This window comes from Chelon labrosus, assembly GCF_963514085.1.
Source record: "Chelon labrosus genome assembly, chromosome: 3".
Taxonomy (NCBI): domain Eukaryota; kingdom Metazoa; phylum Chordata; class Actinopteri; order Mugiliformes; family Mugilidae; genus Chelon; species Chelon labrosus.
The window spans coordinates 11,990,039-12,006,337 of record NC_140339.1 but is presented as its reverse complement, the minus strand read 5'-3'; the positions used below and the strand labels follow the sequence as shown (position 1 = coordinate 12,006,337).

Sequence of the window (16,299 nt, the reverse complement as noted above, 5' to 3'; positions counted from 1 at the left end):
CCTCTTTTGATTAATGGCAGTTTATCCAGTAACTGTTGATACATTCACTCGAAACAACAGCATTACCAAAAATCAATCTTATGATGACCCCTAAAAGTCACAGGGTCAAAATTCGGCCCTTTACCAAAACACTAATATTTGTTCGTAAAGGAGCTATGCAGTTTTATAAAGCAATAAACTCAAACACACAGTGAAACTCATCTCATAGAGATGGCCAAAATGTAATATTAATATAAAGACAGCAGGTGTCTTTCCTACAGCCAAAGTAAGCCTGTGTTTATCACTGGTATCACTAGTGCAGCTGGAGAATTCGATAACACTTGACTCCGACTCGAGCTCGCTGACAAGAGGCAGACCCGCACTGACATTTGCCAGATTACAGACTGGCCAAAATGGGAGCTTCCACGGAGTACTCACAGGGCTCTTTGAAGTCACTCTTTCATTACGCACTAAGACTTGGAGTCCATTCAGCAGGTAAGCCGAGAAGTCAGGAGGAGTGGCTGTGTGGAGCAACAGCAGACCATTCCAAACAGAGATCTTTCAAACTCAGAGATAGCATGTTCGGACTAGATGCACAAACTGTTATGAAACAGATTTCTTTTAAATGCTTCATTTGTTATGAATAAAAAAATACAGTTTACGAGTACAGGTTGCATATAAAGTCACTCATATACCGTATTAGATAGTATTCTTCAAAAAAAAAGGGGGGGTTCATTTGAGGTTGGTTACGCAATACTCATTTCAGTATCTCTAGAGGAAGTTATTACTTAAAGCAGTGCATGATTTTAAGAAATTGTGCTAATGGTTGTTACAGTTTTGTTTGTCCCTTTCTTTACCACAGCCCTACATTAGGATCTCTGTCATGTGCATTTATTCTCCAATTATTGCTTATAACCAGCGGTTCTATGCTTTCATTTAAAACAGGAGTCTAGATAAATTAAAACTACAGCTGGAGAATACCTGGATATCCAAATTATCCTCCAGAGAGAAAATGTTTGGGCGTAATGGCGCTGGATAGGATATTTCTTAGTAAACGATCAGAGTAAATGGGCTCGGGGGAGTGGTTAGTGTTAGCTTCATTGTTGTTGCAGACAACATTATTGTAGACAGGTAAAAATAAAACAAAATGCAGTCTAGCATTTTCTTATTTTATTTCTGCTTTATTAAATGGTACCGCTCACTCTTTAGGGGAAAAGATTCCAACAACTCACAAAAATTGTACATTATTATATTTACATAATGGCAGAAGTGAGGTTGAAATTTTCCACATACAAATGATAATTCATCTAATGAGGTCTGAGCTGCAATTAGACTAGTTTCTACGCATGTTAATAATGATAAAATAATATAATACACTAATGTGGGCCATAATGAGTATTTTTTGATATTTACAAGAACAGTACTTCTATTATTTATTTCAAAATCATCAAATCATATTTATTTATTTGGATATTAATATTTGCCAATGTCTATCTTTTCTGTTAGTTAGGTAAATACTTTCCGACGTTCCTACACCACAGATACACGCATGATATGCATGGCATAAACAGAAACAACAAACAGCCCACGTTCACTCATAAATCATAACACCCTGAGGCGAAATATTTCAAGAGCACCATTAGCCTGTATATATAAGAGAAGAAGACAGGCTTGACGGAGAGATCACATCCGGGGACTTGGAGACGCGACCTGTTGTTTGGGTGTCGCACGCTGATGACGTCGCGTTAGCCCTTAGCCGCTTTGACATCGTGCTTTTTGACAGTATACTGACTTCACACCGTAAATCAGGCAAGTTGATGAATTCTGTGTTTATGTGCAAGTGGTCTCACGAGTGGAGGTCAAAACTAGCCACGTCGCACCGCATTACGACGACTTTGCGAGCTTCACTAACCCATTTTCAAAGTTAGTCTGACTGGTGCAGGTTAGCATCAGCTGCCAGCTTTCAACTGTAAGCATGGGATTTAAATCGTATTTTTATATTTTGTTTTCTGAAGGAGGTGACCACACAAACCTTTTAGTGCTGCAGTTTTAAAGCGATTTTAATGAGCGTGGTTTAATAAGTCGGGTACAACGAAGTGTTGTGGGCTCTGAATGTTTTATTGCGGTTAATGTAATACTCCCCCACCCCTCAGTCAAACATTGTATAGCTAAAAATAATATCTTTGTTATACTTTAATGGGTCCACTTGTTCCAAAGTGCATTTCCAGTAACACACACACGTTAACACGTTAACGTAGGCTCAGCTTTAAGCAGCTTCGCAGAGGGTGCATCTTAACCACATGGCATTTGTTTACAAGGAAGTAGGATGGATGTGGTGACATGGTGTACGATGAGAGATAGTAGTCCTGAATTAGTTTACACTAAGTTTTAATTCCGGCTTGAACAGATGGCACCATTCATGTAGTTTTTTGTTAATTATTGAATAAACTGCTTATTGCATATTCAAGTAGCTGTGTGGAACTTTGTAAGTAATGGCCAGAAATTGAAAAGGCACCTCTAATTAAATCCAGTTATCTCTGTGAGTCTAGGTGGATGGAAATTCAAGTTTGACCCACTAGAATTGAGTGGCAAAGATGATATTAAATATACACTATAAAGCTTAAATCTTTTCCCATGTTTTCCTTCTTTTATTTTAAGGGCAGAGCTAACAAAGCTAAATTCCAAAAGTAATCCAATGGACAACCTAACAGAAACATTTAGCCATATGCTGCCGCTTCAGTCAAACAAAACAGGCTATATACAGTAGATGGTATACCAGTCAGTCATGCATGCACTTCTTGTGAATGCATATTATGTATATATATATTTTTTGCTCTTTACCAGAACATATTGTTATAAAAGTGACCTTAATTATTGAGAATCTCGCAGATAGACCTATCTGAACTGCCTGGAGAAACATAGACTACTCATATCAGTAACATGCATACATTAACCATGTGTTAAGTTTCTTTGCTAATGAGTGTGTGCTTATTATATGACATTAGATGTGAAGCAGAATATAATAATTAACTTACAAAACAAACTTTTCTTTTAATTGAATCTTAGCCACATTGGCCGGTTTGTTATTTAATGTTTTGAAGTCCGTCGGTTGTCTTGGCTGAATGTTAGTTTTGCAGCTGCAACTGGAGAAACAGTATGGTAACACACAACCTAACAAACGGTTGTTACATCCCTCCTTTTGTCATTGTTCACTTTATCTTGTTAGTGGCGTTGCCTTGGCAATCCATAAATTTAGAGGGACGAACTTCTGGCAGCGCTCTGAGAGGAGTGTTTAAGTTCAAACAAAGGGAGGGTGTTCTTCACCTTTAATGACATTATGTGACTTTATAATTTTCTTTTCTCCCCCAATAAAAATTTGAATACAGTTTTAATGACTCTGGGTTGTGACTAATCCACGTGCGTGTGCTGCCGTGCACAGAATTCCCACCGCAGCTCCGACAGCTGGTGGCATGAAATGGTTTCACTTGTGTTTAGACGTGGTAGAACAAGTCACGAACGACAGACTCACAACTTGATGCACTACTTTTACTCATACAGTTATTGATAATTTTAGGGCTGCAACTATCTTTTCAGTCTGTTAATCTGTTTTATTTTACCTGTTCGGAATAACTGTTCAGAACTGAAAGATCTTCACTGTAGATGGATTTAAAAGGTCAAAAGCAGAAAATACTTACAGTAGAGAGGCTGGAACAGATGAAAGTTTTCCCTAAAAACCTCCCAAAATAGGAATCCATTATCATATTACTGCTGATTAATGTAGAAATCCCTATATCAAAAGAAAAAATAAAGGGAGATATAATATACATTTTATATGCATTCCCTTTTTACATATTCCATGTCACATCCTGTGCATAAGGAGAGGAATTACAATTTCTGTGTTTGAGTATGTTGTTCTTCACTGAGAGGAATTACTTTTTGCACTAGAACAAAATCTCAATACAGAAAACAACATTTTACCTATTAAATAAACTTGCACTAGGACTCTTTTTATAGTACTGTAATTTCTGCTACATCAGAACGAAAAGTAATGCTGATGACTGCCTAGCAGTAACATGCATTACCTGAATCGTCTGTAGTGTACTAGAGTGAGCAGTTAATTGAATATACCAGAGAATGGCTTGCGTGCGTCACTGTTTCTTTTTTTAATTATTGTATTGTTTCCTTGAGAATTCCGCTTAATTGTAGACTTGTAGTACTTGTAGAGCCGCGTCGTGCACATTTTTCTTGCCCAGTGACAAAATTACAGTTAAGCGCTCTTTAGTGGTTGTTGTCTAATCAGTTGGTACTTAAAAAGCCACAACAATTCATAACTCATATTTGAGATTTATATATACAAAATGCTATTTACAGCATGTATTATCCCCTCCTGTTTCCTGTTTGTTAATTTAGAGGCTGCAAGCAAAAGTGTCAAATTAAAAATGCCCTCACATTACAAATGCCTAATGTAATGTGAAGGTTTATTCAAACTGAATAAATACTTGGTTAACAAAAATCTCACAATAATTACACGACTACGGCCACTGAAAAAAAACTATAAACACTGAATGATAATGCCGTTTCAGGAATGACAAAAACGCCACTGATTACACCGCGCTCACACACATCCGCAAATGTTTTGCCAACTACCAGTTATTGAGGTAACGGTGGCCGGTTATAAAACTGCAACGGAAACCCGACCTTGTTCTGTAGCCTCACATTCACCTTCAGGCAATTTTAGCTAATAGCTTTGGCGTACACTGAGCTTAGTTAAACCAGACACTGTTTACTGTGCGCTAACAAACATTGTTTGTTCGTTGTCAGTATTTACTGAGAAATCTGCCAAAATGATACCACAAAGAGTCTTTGTAGTTTCCTGCAGCACAGCTCATCCATTTAAATCGTAGACAGCCACGGATATAACCGAATGCACAGCCAGTGCTAATGTCCCTGCAGCCAACGTGCCCAAAGGAAACCCTTAATGTGAAAGGCTGCCTGTCATGGCTTGTTTTGTTGATTGTTTTTCATTTTCATACTGGCAAAATAGGAAAAAAAAAAAAAAAAAAAAGAACTCCCCCGTGCACGTCCTCATGAAAACTAATGACAGTGCTTTGTATTTAGTATTGGTACGTCTAGGCTGCTCTCTGCTCGGCCGCACCGAAATGCAATACATCTTTTGTGTTTGTTTTCTGGGTTGTGATTTGATTCTAATGTAGCATGGAAAATCCATGTCACAATGAAAAACGGTTTGTTTGGTTTATAGAGACAAAAGGCCAAATAATTGTCTTTTAAACATATCCTTGTTGTTTACTCATGACTGAATACACAGAGTCAAAGGACATGCGTAAGGCCGTGTGTGTTTTATGTGACCGCATTTGCTTGTTTGTTTTGTTTTTATATAGTTATCTTAAGTCTTCCAGCAGGTTCGTTTGACCTGTTCAGTGTAACACACTAAACACAAAAAGGTGAAGGGGAACCCCCCCCCCCCCCCCCCCCCCCCCAAAAAAAAAAAAAAAAATGCCTTTTTTCATTTTCCGTGTCCGCTTTTATCTGTTTAACTATCTTTCCGTGTGGTTACTTTTGTGGTACTTTTTCCTTCCTTATGCATTCAAGGGTATTGTGTAATCGTACAAACAGAAGTGTGTCAATGGTGACATAATATTTTAGCTACCCTGCTTATCCACCCTTCAATCAGAGGGAACTGGATTTCTCCTTAACAGACGTGGGAGGACAACAAGGAAGAGAAATTAGTGAGAATAGAATGACTACCTTATTCTTCTGTATTTCCCCAGTATCTGGTTCCAATTGAAACAAGGAAGACTTTCATTAAGTGCTGTTTCCTTGTGACTAAAGAGCATTAAGCACGTCTTTTATGCAAATCACATGTTATTGCCAACCTTTGTCAGACTTCTTCTCTTTTCACTGTGAACCGTCTCTTAATTTGATCAATGGTTTTGCCACAGGAGATGTCGTCTGTGTGCGGCACCAGCAATGGCGGCCCAGACGCAGGTCAAGAGGTCATGGCTAAACAGGCAAGTATAGCATGGCAGATTTTTGTATGAAATGACGTTATAGATGTGTACCTCAACCTGCCAAAGTGAGAAACCACAAAATATTTCATTAGCAGTAATGAAGTACGCATTGGTTATTGTAAATGCTAATATGTTTCTTAGATTGTTTCTGTTATCTGTGTAAATATGTGTTGTATGTAGTTCACGTGCAAGATAAGATTTAAAGTCATCCCGTGTGGTATTTAATTGCTAAAGTGTCCCCCAAGACTGCCTCTGAGTACCCATTAGTTAGTCCTGCTGAATGCATTAATCTAAAAGCTGGCCCCAAATTTATAGTTTAATATTTTTAATTAAAAACGGTTAGCACAGTATTAATTTATTTTTGTTTTGTGCCAATTCTACTCAAATAAGAGTAATTGGTGTTTTTGTTAGAGACTGTTTACACTGTGGAATAATACACATTTCGTGCTGAGTTGAGTGTGTGCAGAATTAAGTCTAAATAAATGAAAGGAACACATCAACCAGTCCAATGATATGCCAAAATTGTTTTTAATAGTGGGATAATCAGTCTACCAGGAATATTGGTAGGATCCATTCTTTGTTTATTTTGTTCTTTGATTATATGTTGTCAATGAGGAACACATGGAGCTAATTTTTCTGGAACGGCAGTAAATGCAATAAATTGGTGGTTTTGTACTGGTACCAAAATACCCAAAATGCCAGCACTTGCATTTTAGATATACACTTAAAGTTTATTCACATAAATTGAGTGTTAAACTTGAGTCATTATTACTTGGTTATTGCTTTTGTGTCCCTTACAGGAGAAGGAGCATCCACGTGTACTCATTCCTGAGTTATGTCGGCTCTTCTACCAGCTGGGATGGGTGACGGGGACGGGCGGCGGCATCAGCCTAAAACAAGGGTTTGGACTCAGATATAGTTCTTCTATAATATTGTTAATGCATAACTGTAACCACTAGTCCACCTTAAGAGCTTCTGAAAGGCAGGCTTCATTCCGGCTGTATCCACCGATTGACACACCTCAAAAAAGAATTACAAAAATTGTACTGTGGAGTTTTCTTTTAAAGAATAATTGTATATGGACAGAAGTGCAGTGAGGCTAATTGGAGACATGTTTCTTTTTGACAGTGTACGCAGATCTAGAGTGAGGACAGAAAGCCCCAGTTCTACTGTAATGAAACAGAATTCATATTGAAGGCTTTGGCAGGTTATTACAAACATCTTTGAACTGTGTATTTCTGGTCAGCAGCTACAAAAAAATGAACCGCCCATGAGTAAATCTGTCTAAAATGTGGAAAGGCAGACATTTATTTAAGCCAACAAGGGGAGTTTGATGAAACCTCCACTGAATCTAAATAAGACTCAATGACTGCCGGTCTGCATACACTGATATTTTATTCAGATAGTAAAACAGTGATGCTCTAAAATTATTCAAAGAAGAATTTCCTTTCATCTTGTAAATGATTACACCTTTAGATTGAAATAGAAAATAAGCCGTTCTAAGCTCCACTGTATCATTCCTCAAAAAGGCTGTGACAGAATGCTAAGTATTTTTGCATATTTGTTTTTTTTTTTTAATAACATTCTGACAAGCTGTTTCAACTGGAGATCAAACTACATTATGAAATAACAAAAATCAGATGTTCTCAAGCAAATAGGCAATAGATAAATCTGTCTGAATATACAATACAGCCGTGTCGTTGGATGTTTTACACAAAAAAAAGTGCATTTTCTTCAGCGAGAGTTGTTCTCCATTGGAATTTTCGGAGGCTTTTTGTCCACAGTTGCTTAGGCTTGACTCAGATATGACTCACAGCCTGAGGCAGCCTTGCCAAACCTTGTGCTCAAAATCAATAAGCTGCTTCTTTATCTGGAAATGTTTGTTGGTAGCAAAAGAAGCGTTCAGTGGCTTTATCCTCTGCATTCTATGTGGAAAAGTTTCTAAACATTTAAACAAAAGTATGATCATTGCAAAGAGTTGGAGAGGATCAACTGAGGCCGTCTAAATGTGCAGTTCTGCTTTTATTGTTTGTTTGTTTGTTTCATTTCAGCCGTTTTACAGCAGCTCACGTGTCCAAGGCCATAGAATGTTCAACTTTCCAACAAAGACATGCTCCGTTGGGGAAATGTGTTATGTTGATATTTAATAATCCAAATAAATTAGACACAGCAACAATTAGAAGTTTTAAATAAATGGTCAACTCGCAGCCAAACAAAATATCTGCGGTTAACTGACCCAGATGTATAGATAATTACTTACAGTTACTACTTTTGGGACCGTGTTGTTGTTTGGGTCCTGGGTTCATTCCCCTAAGAGCTACTTTAATGTTCCTGCCAATGATATATGTATCAGTGCGCTTGTGCTCTAGTTACTAGGCATATCCCGGTTTTGATCGTATATGGATTATGGTGTTTTGATGGAACAACGCAAAAACTGGTTAATCATATCCGTGCATACGTGATAAATACAAGTATTTAATGAAAAATACTGATATACTGTACAGTATATGTGGTAACGTGAGATACATGGATTTTCTGCGCCTTTCTGGGAAAGCTTAGCTTTTGTTGCCCAATGGACGTTGATGTCAACACCACCAGCAACTCCTTAAGTGACTCAGAACATCTTCTTTGTTTTTGATGTTTGGACACATGGTAGTGTTTCTGTTAAGCCATTGTTGCCAGAATTACTCCACCTGTTGTACCTGTTGAAATCCTGTACCTTGATTACTACATTTGAGAGTTTTCACCATCTAGAGTGTCGAGTATATTTATTCTATTTTTCATCCAGTTGTCTGAGGTCGGGTGGCGTTGGCAACAGGCTCTCCCCGGCAACACATTCCAGTTCTTCCTGGGGGGAGACGTTCCTAGACCTAAGCTTCAACCATAACCAGCATGTTAACACACTCATTTGATATTACAACATACCTTTTTCCTTCTTGTGTAACTCGTAGCGACCACATCTACATTGCACCATCAGGCGTCCAGAAAGAGAGAATACAGGTAAGAAGGTTCTGCCCATGATGTTCTTCCCCTTCGTAGAAACGTTGAGTGGGAGTTCAGATTGAGCAGTATTCAGTCGAAGATGTATTTGTCAAATCATAGCTTTATAATGGCTTTGTGTTCCTCAGCCAGACGATATGTTTGTGTGTGACGTGGAGGAGAGGGACATCAGCTGTCCACCTGCCTGGAAGAAACTAAAGAAAAGCCAGTGCACCCCGCTTTTTATGAACGCCTATACTATGAGAGGTTAGTCACTTACACGTCACAGTAACGCTCGTTCTAACCACGGTGTGGAGTGGAGGATAGGGCTTATAGCTGATTTGAATAATAAAAAGGTTTTTATTATTAACTAATTTTCAGTGCAATCCGTGGCACAGAGAAAGAACAAATAGGCTTTTTATTTAATTACAGGTGTTTCTAATTTAAAAGGCTAAATGCAACTGGAAAAAGTAGTGCATGTTCCTGAATGCTGTGGTTATGTTCACTTAGAGTGGTACATCATTTAAAAATGATGTAACAAATAGCGATGGAAACTGTATTGTAAAATCAACAATGGGTTCCAAATAGTTTGCTCTGTTTTGTTTCCGCTTTCATTTACCCATTACATTTGACACAAAATTCATTCTATAAACGTGCGTTTCATAAAATGCCCCGGAAAGGGCTTATTTGGAATAAAGCTTGGCTACAGGAGTTTTAAAATCCTACCCCGAGGTCAGGTGGCATTGCACATTAAAAGATAATTCTATTCTTCTCTGTCTTTCCAAATTCGCACACGCCATATCCTCCTGACTACTAGTAGTTCAAATTTGTCCTCTGTGGAGGACATTTGTAAACCTGAGTATCTCCCACCCACTGGATACTGCTGAATTAACTCCTTTTGCTATCTACAGAGGACATTTAGGGTTTTTCAATGATGCCATATGTGAAGGGGTTGGGTCTTGGTACCTTTCTCTGTCTTATTAAGGAGAATGTCGTCCATCAGTTATATGATATCTTAAAAAAAAATGTTTTCAGTGTTCTAATTACCTTACAAAGATGGGGGAATTAAAAAAAAAAAAAAAAAAGGAGGATAATATTTGTGTGGAAAAAACTAAACTAATGCCGAATTCTAAGTTAATGTTGCTGAGAAAGTGCTTGGGTGGTCAAAATGGGTTATCTGTAGCGTGCCAGCTAATGATAGCCTCATGAGCTATAATGTTTCCTGTGCTTCACCACACCATCAGCTGCTCCGTGTCATTCTAGACTTGTTGTGATTGTTCTGACAAACTCATCCAGATTTTAAATCCTAAATATTAAATGTCGAGACAGCAATGATGAGTTTCCGGACCGTAAACCCTCACATTACCTCGTAATCCGGGCTAAATCTCTGTACAGATTGAGGTCCGGACTAGATTTTCCCTCCTGATTTCTAGTAGAGGTGAATCTGGGGATAAAACGGCCCTCAGCCAGTGAATTCTGTGTTGAGCTTTAGTTTACCCTGAAAGAGAAATTATAAATTAAAGACAAGAGTATCATTCTTTTTTGAAAGGTAAAGGTCTTTGATGTGGAGTATGTGCTTTATTGAAATATTGTTTTTGAATATTCCATACAAAAGACAGTTTTATAAAGAAGCAGACAAGGTTACATTACGTTGTTCAATAAAGGCATTGTAATATATTATTAACCAATTCCTTCATCCTTCACAAATAATGTAACCTCTAAACGAATTTCAAAGAATAATGTCTCATCAACTTTGGGTTGCAGCGTGCCTCCTCTTGCTTTGGTACAATCATCATTTGAGAGAGACAATACTATTAGGCAATATTTAAAAAAAAAAAACACCCAAATGTGCTTTGCCTTTGCTGAAATACAGGGGCCCAGGCAGTCATACACACCCACTCCAAGGCTGCTGTCATGGCAACGCTGCTGTATCCTGGCAAAGAGTTCAGGATAACGCACCAGGAGATGATCAAGGGGATTCGTAAGGGCACCTCAGGCACAAACTATCGGTATGTAATCAAGCAGTGAGGATTAGAGAAGTCCAAAGAGCTTCCAAGTGTTTTTATATCTCAGTCAAGTGGAGGGTTGGGAAGTTGCTATGAAAGTATCTTGGCACTCACAAACTTAAATCCAGTGGTTGACACTAGACATGATAAAATGCTAACGCTATAAGTTGACAGTGTTTTTCAGTCCCAACTTAACATGCAGATCATATGCCAAGCACTATAAAAACGAATGCAAACTTGCCGACCAAGAATAATAAGCCAAGCGTGGGTTCTGGCACAAGTTCATATGTTGATGGTGACAGAAATTCCCGTCATGTCCTCGTGTGACAGCAGCCACCTTTTCTTAAACAAACATGTTTGTCGTTTTGCCTTTCTTGGGGTTAAGAAAAGCATAACCATGGTACATCAAAACTGTGTGAAGAGTATCATTTCATCATAGGTGGTGTTGATTTACACGTAACACACACGAGGATGTTTCTCAGCCGTGGTCTCTTTTTACATCAATGTGCCCAGTCTTGCTTTATTTTTCTCAACAACCCTGATAGTGGTTCTGCACAACCATGACATTAGCAGAAATCTGGTTCACTGCCAAACCATATTTGAAAAGTATGGCAGTGAAGTACTTACTCATCCATAACACTGAGAAAGGAGTATATTGGGGTATAACGATATTTGTATTCGTTCTGCGGTGTCACGGTACGGGCGTCTCGGTTCGTTGCACGCAGTCATACGGCAAATACGTCTGAAGAAAAAGTCAAGTCCTCACTTCAATCCGGGTGACAGTAATGAGCCTAAAAGCTTCCAGCAAACGTCATTAGACTACAGAAGAAGAAAAACAGACGAAGAAGAACAGTAGTGTGGGAACACTTTGGTTTCCCGGTGCAACCCGGTCCACCACTTGCGTCCCATCGAGTCGTTTTTCAGTCTGTTCAAAATAAATGAAAAAAGCTGGTCATGTGTGCGTTTTTGTTGTTTTTTTTCCCGTTGTACCGAACCCGTACCGACGTACGCACCGGCTTGTGTGTACCGTTACACCCCTAGAGGATATGTTGGAATGCTTTTATTCAGTTCTGACCCTGCACGATTAGGGCAGCAACTGGAATAACTTTTGTTGATTCTTAAGTTTTAAGGGTCTGAGACGTCAATTAGTTTTGTTCTACTTACAATCCAAAACCTAAACATATATATTTTACCCACAAAACAAACTGAATATCCTTATACGTCAGAGGCTTGTTTCAGAAACTGCTGGTACTTTTTTGCTTCATACCTGCCCGTTCTAAGTGCAAGGCCTGATTGACAGTCACCGTGTTGCCTCCATTTGATTTGATTGGCACACAATCAGAGACACAGTTGAGTAGACCACGGTGTAAATCTTTGAGTCCCAAGCATGTAGAGCCCGAGTCTGACCGTACTCTTAATGTCAAAAGTGAATGCCTCGAAAAGTCGTCAGCCGCGGTATCATTTATTATTTTGTACCCTTTATTATACACAGGTATGATGACACCCTGGTTGTGCCTATTATTGAGAATACACCAGAGGAGAAGGACTTGAAAGACCGGATGGCTCGGGCAATGGAACAATACCCAGACACGTGCGCGGTTCTCGTCCGCCGGCATGGTGTCTACGTCTGGGGCGAGTCATGGGAAAAAGCTAAGACTATGTGAGCATTTTCATCCCAACACTATTAACCTTTTTATATGTTATTTTATGACCAAGAATGCATTAGTATAAACGTTTTGAGGGAGCATGTCACAAATGAAATTAAAATCGCTGCGTTTCGTAGGTGCGAATGCTACGACTACCTGTTTGACATCGCAGTCCAGATGAAGCAGTGCGGACTGGACCCTTCAGCCCTTCCACTGGAGGAAAAGGGAATAGTTTGACGTTCACTGGCTCTTTTTAAAGATACATTTGTTGCAGAAAGGTTGGTGGTGTTCAATCAGGGGAGCAGACTGTAATCATTTGCCTTTCACGCTGGCCCGCTTCCAATTTTATGAAATTCTATGTTAAGGGCAGAATCAGGGTTGAAGGAGATTGAATGCCTGTGATGTGCAAGTACCTGGAGGTAAAATGTAAAGCACTGTGGGACAACCCAAGAGTGAGCTGCTGTCAAATCAGTGTCCTCAGGTTCAAATGCTTTTCTATTCAAGTCTCACTGCACTGGAAGCAACGTCTTGTTGTATGTGAGGCACGAACGTACCGTGCATCTCAATTGATCTGCAGGAATGCTTAGCTTCCTTTGCTTCAATCAGAAATGAACGATGGAGTTTTCTTAGCAAGTTGCGGAAATTGTTTCCCCTTACATGAACCTCCCAACTGCAGTTAAAATAAACCAATTTTCTAAAATAATTTCTTTCTCAAGCTCTTATTCTTTTACTACATATAATGACACCTGGTGTTTAGTGTAAGCTACAAATCATACCTGAATTTTTAAAGACATTTTGCAGCTCTGCCCACAAATAAGACACAACAATGATTTGTGAAAAAATACAGCATGCACACATGTGGTTGTTTTGTCAAACACCTTTTACTGAAAATAACCTTGTGGCGCATAAAAGGGCTCTTGCTGTGTTCATGGACATCCTTTACTTCCCGCACCAGCATGCAAGCAGTAGGGAAGTGCATTTGGTGCAGACCTCGCACAATGCCTGTGTGTAGATCTTTGCACAGCATGAGTTCAGTTGTCTGCATTTTTCGTTTTCCCCCCATGAAAGCCGGCTTTTAACAAGCGCTCTCTGCTGCCACTAACCCATTGCTTCCACCACTATACTCGCACAAAAAGCACTGTCGAATGTGCCGCAGGCTTATTTGAGTGATAAAAACAAGACGTATACAAAAACATGACAATGAAAAAGTTCTTTTGCGCTGCACTAAGTTTGCGACGGTTTTACATTCCTCTGATTAATGAGGATTTCATACAAACTAAACTTAAGTCCATTAACATTAAAATGACATTGTGAATCTCACAATGTAAGACTCAATGTCTCAACTGAAATTACTCCTGATTTTTTTTGTTTTTATCTTGAAAATTATTCACATTTAAAGCACAGTCAAAGTCAGGCTGTAATCTGACGCCAACATTTTGAGAGACTCAAACCTTGCATACCAAAAGTTCTGTATATTATAATTTCCAATATTCATTCCATTGTGCTTTCATATTAATATTCATTAGCTGTCAGCCAGAAAAGTTCAGCAACAGACACGTTAAGAATAGAATATGAAGACAGACTCATGTGATAAGAGAGTTCAGAGGAGCGCTGTGGCACATTATCCACACTGTGGATTGGGGCCAGGTGGGCATAGATATCTTTCTCAGAAATACCTGGTGTCTGGGCACAACTGCTGCGAGTTACAGGATTATATTGAATAGTGAACGTAGCCCGGTAACTATAGAGTGCAGATGGTCACTTTAGAGATAAGCAGGAATAAATGTTACATTCATTTTCCATGATGTGTTAACTGTAGTGGTGTGTAGATGGTACATTCTGGGATCAGTCCTCACAAATGAAGTGCCCAATCCGTGTCTCTAAACTTCCTTCAAGATTGAATTTATATATGTAGGCTATTTTCTTTCAGAGTGCCATTTAAATGTCCCCTTTTTCCGTTATTTTCCAGCTTATACTAATGATAAGTATGATAATGAGTGAAAAAGAAAACCTACCTAAGCTTATATCTTAGTCTGGAAGGTCGTGAGGAACCACAGCTATTTGTTTAACAGGACTAATCCTACTGGCCACTACGGGTAACGCATCATGCAAAATAAAAGTAACATTTACAAAATTCCTTGTGCATGAACATCAGAAAGTCTCTGGAATCAACCTCTTTCTTGGCAAAAATGGAGATGAATAGCACTTTGACTATTAGTTCAGAGCATGCACTGAATCGCCTGCTGTAATCTGTAGATAGTAAAAGACCCTGCTTCCTTTAGGCCTCCCCAGGAAAGCACTGAGTCTCCTTCCTTCATATGTTTGATGGCTGTTTTCCTAATAAAGCTTATTTAAATCAATGTTTTTTTTTTTCTTCACAAACCCTCAAATGGTGTACGCCATTATGCTGCCTGGACAGCCACGAAATCACTGTTCATCACTGTTCATCACTGTTTTTGATCCCCTCTTCCTTTATCACTGTAGCCATTAGCAGCCCTTTTTGAAACACATTATCAGTTGCTTTGCAGGGCATCTCATTATAAACATTGCAGAAAATGTTATTTTCCCCTGCCTTTTCAATCAATTGAGGGATGTTTAACAGTTCAAGTGCCGTAGTGGCGCCTCTCAACCCATAAATTATGTTCAAGTTATATTAACGTGTTTGGCACCCATGTCTCGGGAGAAAAGGAACACTCATTGCAGCACCATATTTTTTATGATATTGATTAAAGTGTAAATGTGTTTATGATTTTTAGCTTCGGTAAAAGCCCTGTGACAGGCCAAATGGTTATATAAATTAATAATATTGACGTTCAGACAGAAGCACTGTAAGCTTATGTGTATCAGCCACTCATCTCCCATCCGAACAGAAAACATTTGAATCTCGCTAAAGAGGCTTAGGATAAACATAAAAAATTACGCGCTTGCGTTTTGACACTCTTTGACGGCTCCCTTCTGACATGTTGCGCCTTTTCTGGCGTTTTTGCCTTGTTTATACAGTACTAAGACAAAATGACATATGGAAAGAGGGGAGCTAGTACATGGTAATAGTACATAGCAGCTTCACTCTAAATTACCAGTGTACACAGAGTTCTTAGGATGGTTATAGAATATAGTAAATTGTCACTTTTATTCAGTGCGCTAAAGAATGATATAGAGCACAGTGTGTAAGCAGTTTAACATGGTGACCTTTATTCAGTGATTAACTGACAGCCTATCTGCAATAAAGCAATATGGATTTTCTTTAGGGAACCTTGTCTTGACAAGGGGAGTGATTAAGCAGCGGCCACATGTGTATGAATAGCCAACTCTTGTGCCAGTCAGCCCACTGAAAAGCATACCGCTCTTACACATATTTTCAAGTCAAGCTTGTTTTTTGGTTTTTCAAAAATGGCACCAATGCACAATGGGGTGGATCTACCGTCAAACCCGCAAACCAAGCAGTTGTGATGCAGAATATGCCGAAAGGTTACCGGATGGCTGCCTTTCAGTATATTCTGCAACCACAACCATAAACACCCTTAAACCTATGTGCAGTACAGTGCATCTACAATACTCCACGGTCCTTACTTTTAATTTATGTGGTCTTTGTGGTCAGATCAAGCAGTTTATCTTTGTGCTTTTTTTTAAATTGCAAAGATAAACCTAATGGCTCTGATG

At 38.9% G+C, this 16,299-nt stretch overlaps 1 protein-coding gene across 1 annotated transcript; it reads left to right on the top strand.

The window, feature by feature from the left end:
• Positions 1–1,627: 1,627 nt before the first annotated feature.
• apip (APAF1 interacting protein) lies at positions 1,628–13,342 on the top strand. Its single transcript, XM_084541698.1, has 8 exons — positions 1,628–1,788; positions 5,940–6,008; positions 6,809–6,909; positions 8,960–9,008; positions 9,137–9,254; positions 10,861–10,996; positions 12,486–12,653; positions 12,777–13,342. Exons 2-8 carry the CDS (start codon positions 5,943–5,945, stop codon positions 12,874–12,876), a joined length of 738 nt encoding a protein of 245 aa, XP_084397824.1. The 5' UTR covers positions 1,628–1,788; positions 5,940–5,942; the 3' UTR covers positions 12,877–13,342.
• Positions 13,343–16,299: the final 2,957 nt, after the last annotated feature.